Here is a 1212-nt window from a genome sequence, read left to right on the forward strand (position 1 = left end):
CCCCATATTCCCCCCCCCCCCAGATATTTTAATTTGGTAATTTAAGTGTCGTTTGTCTGAAAATCAACTCAAATGGAATGCAATTCGTATTGTCTTTGTATAGTCAAGAGCTCCTTGATGCGCTTGGGATGAATACAAAAACCCTTCCTCCATTCATCTATCGCATGAGGGAGCTCGGCTACCCACCTGGTTGGTTAAAAGAGGCAGAAATGGAAAACTCAGGCCTGATGCTCTATGATGGTAATGTTGAGTTTTATATTTTATTATGGCCAGTCATCAGTCAGGTTAAAGCCCTTAATTATAAGAGTTTGAAAATGTAAGAAAATTATTACTAAGGGTTTTCTTACGTAAGGGGTTTGTTGCAGCTGTCCAAATGACCTGTCATAAGGACCTGGGCCCGTATTCTTAAAGATTCTAAAGGCCCGTTCACCACCAAGGACGATAACTATAAAGATAAAGTTCTAAAAATCGTTCTCAATATTAAAGAATAGCAGAGTCCACACCACAACTATAACGATAAAGACAAAGAGAAACGATATCGTTGGAATCACTTTCAAAACTATTTTTCTCCAGCTGATGAACGATAAAAAATTGACAGCCAATCAGAATCCATCCTGCTGTAACGAGCTCGAGAATTTAAAGCGGCAGACGCGCGTGTGCTTAGAATAAACAGACGATATCTTTAGCTGGTGTGGACGCTAATATCGTTATCTTTATAGTTATCTTTATAGTTATCGTTCTTGATGTGAACGGGGCTTAAGAATCCTCGCAGAGAGTTCCTAATTTAGCTTAAAAATTTCTAACTAGGAGTCTTAGCTTAAAAGTGATTCAGGACCAATCTGAGAGCAACTCTGAGCGAGGAAAAGACAAAAACTTTTATCTTAGTGAGGAGGCGGGGCTGACCCCGTTGCTAGCTATGACACAGTCTTTTGAAGAATGTGATTGGTTGGTGGTCTAAGAAGGAAATAAAAGAGTGCTTTTAAGAGTAGGGTCTGTATAAGCCTTCACTTCGTGCTCTCTCTCTCTCTCTCTCTCACACACACATTATATATGTATATATATTCTTTATTTTTTATTTACCATGCTGTCATACTTAATATATTTTATAGGAAATGAACAGCAACACAATAAGGTTCTGAAAGTGCTGTTTAGGCCTGTCGCAATAATCAATATATCGACTTATCGCGCAATATATGTACATGACCTCAATAA

General features: G+C 38.4%; 1 protein-coding gene across 1 annotated transcript in view; it reads left to right on the forward strand.

Annotated features, from left to right (window-relative positions):
* The window catches only part of LOC107674788 (zinc finger CCHC domain-containing protein 8-like), a 12018-nt gene that overhangs the window by 4530 nt on the left and 6276 nt on the right, over nucleotides 1-1212 (forward strand). The window contains exon 10 of the mRNA XM_016468892.1: nucleotides 104-240. Within this exon, the coding sequence (XP_016324378.1) occupies nucleotides 104-240 (137 nt within the window). The remainder of the gene's footprint in view (nucleotides 1-103; nucleotides 241-1212) is intronic.

The sequence above is a fragment of the Sinocyclocheilus anshuiensis genome, unplaced genomic scaffold (genome assembly GCF_001515605.1).
Source record: "Sinocyclocheilus anshuiensis isolate Anshui unplaced genomic scaffold, SAMN03320099.WGS_v1.1 scaffold1596, whole genome shotgun sequence".
Classification (NCBI taxonomy): Eukaryota; Metazoa; Chordata; class Actinopteri; order Cypriniformes; family Cyprinidae; genus Sinocyclocheilus; species Sinocyclocheilus anshuiensis.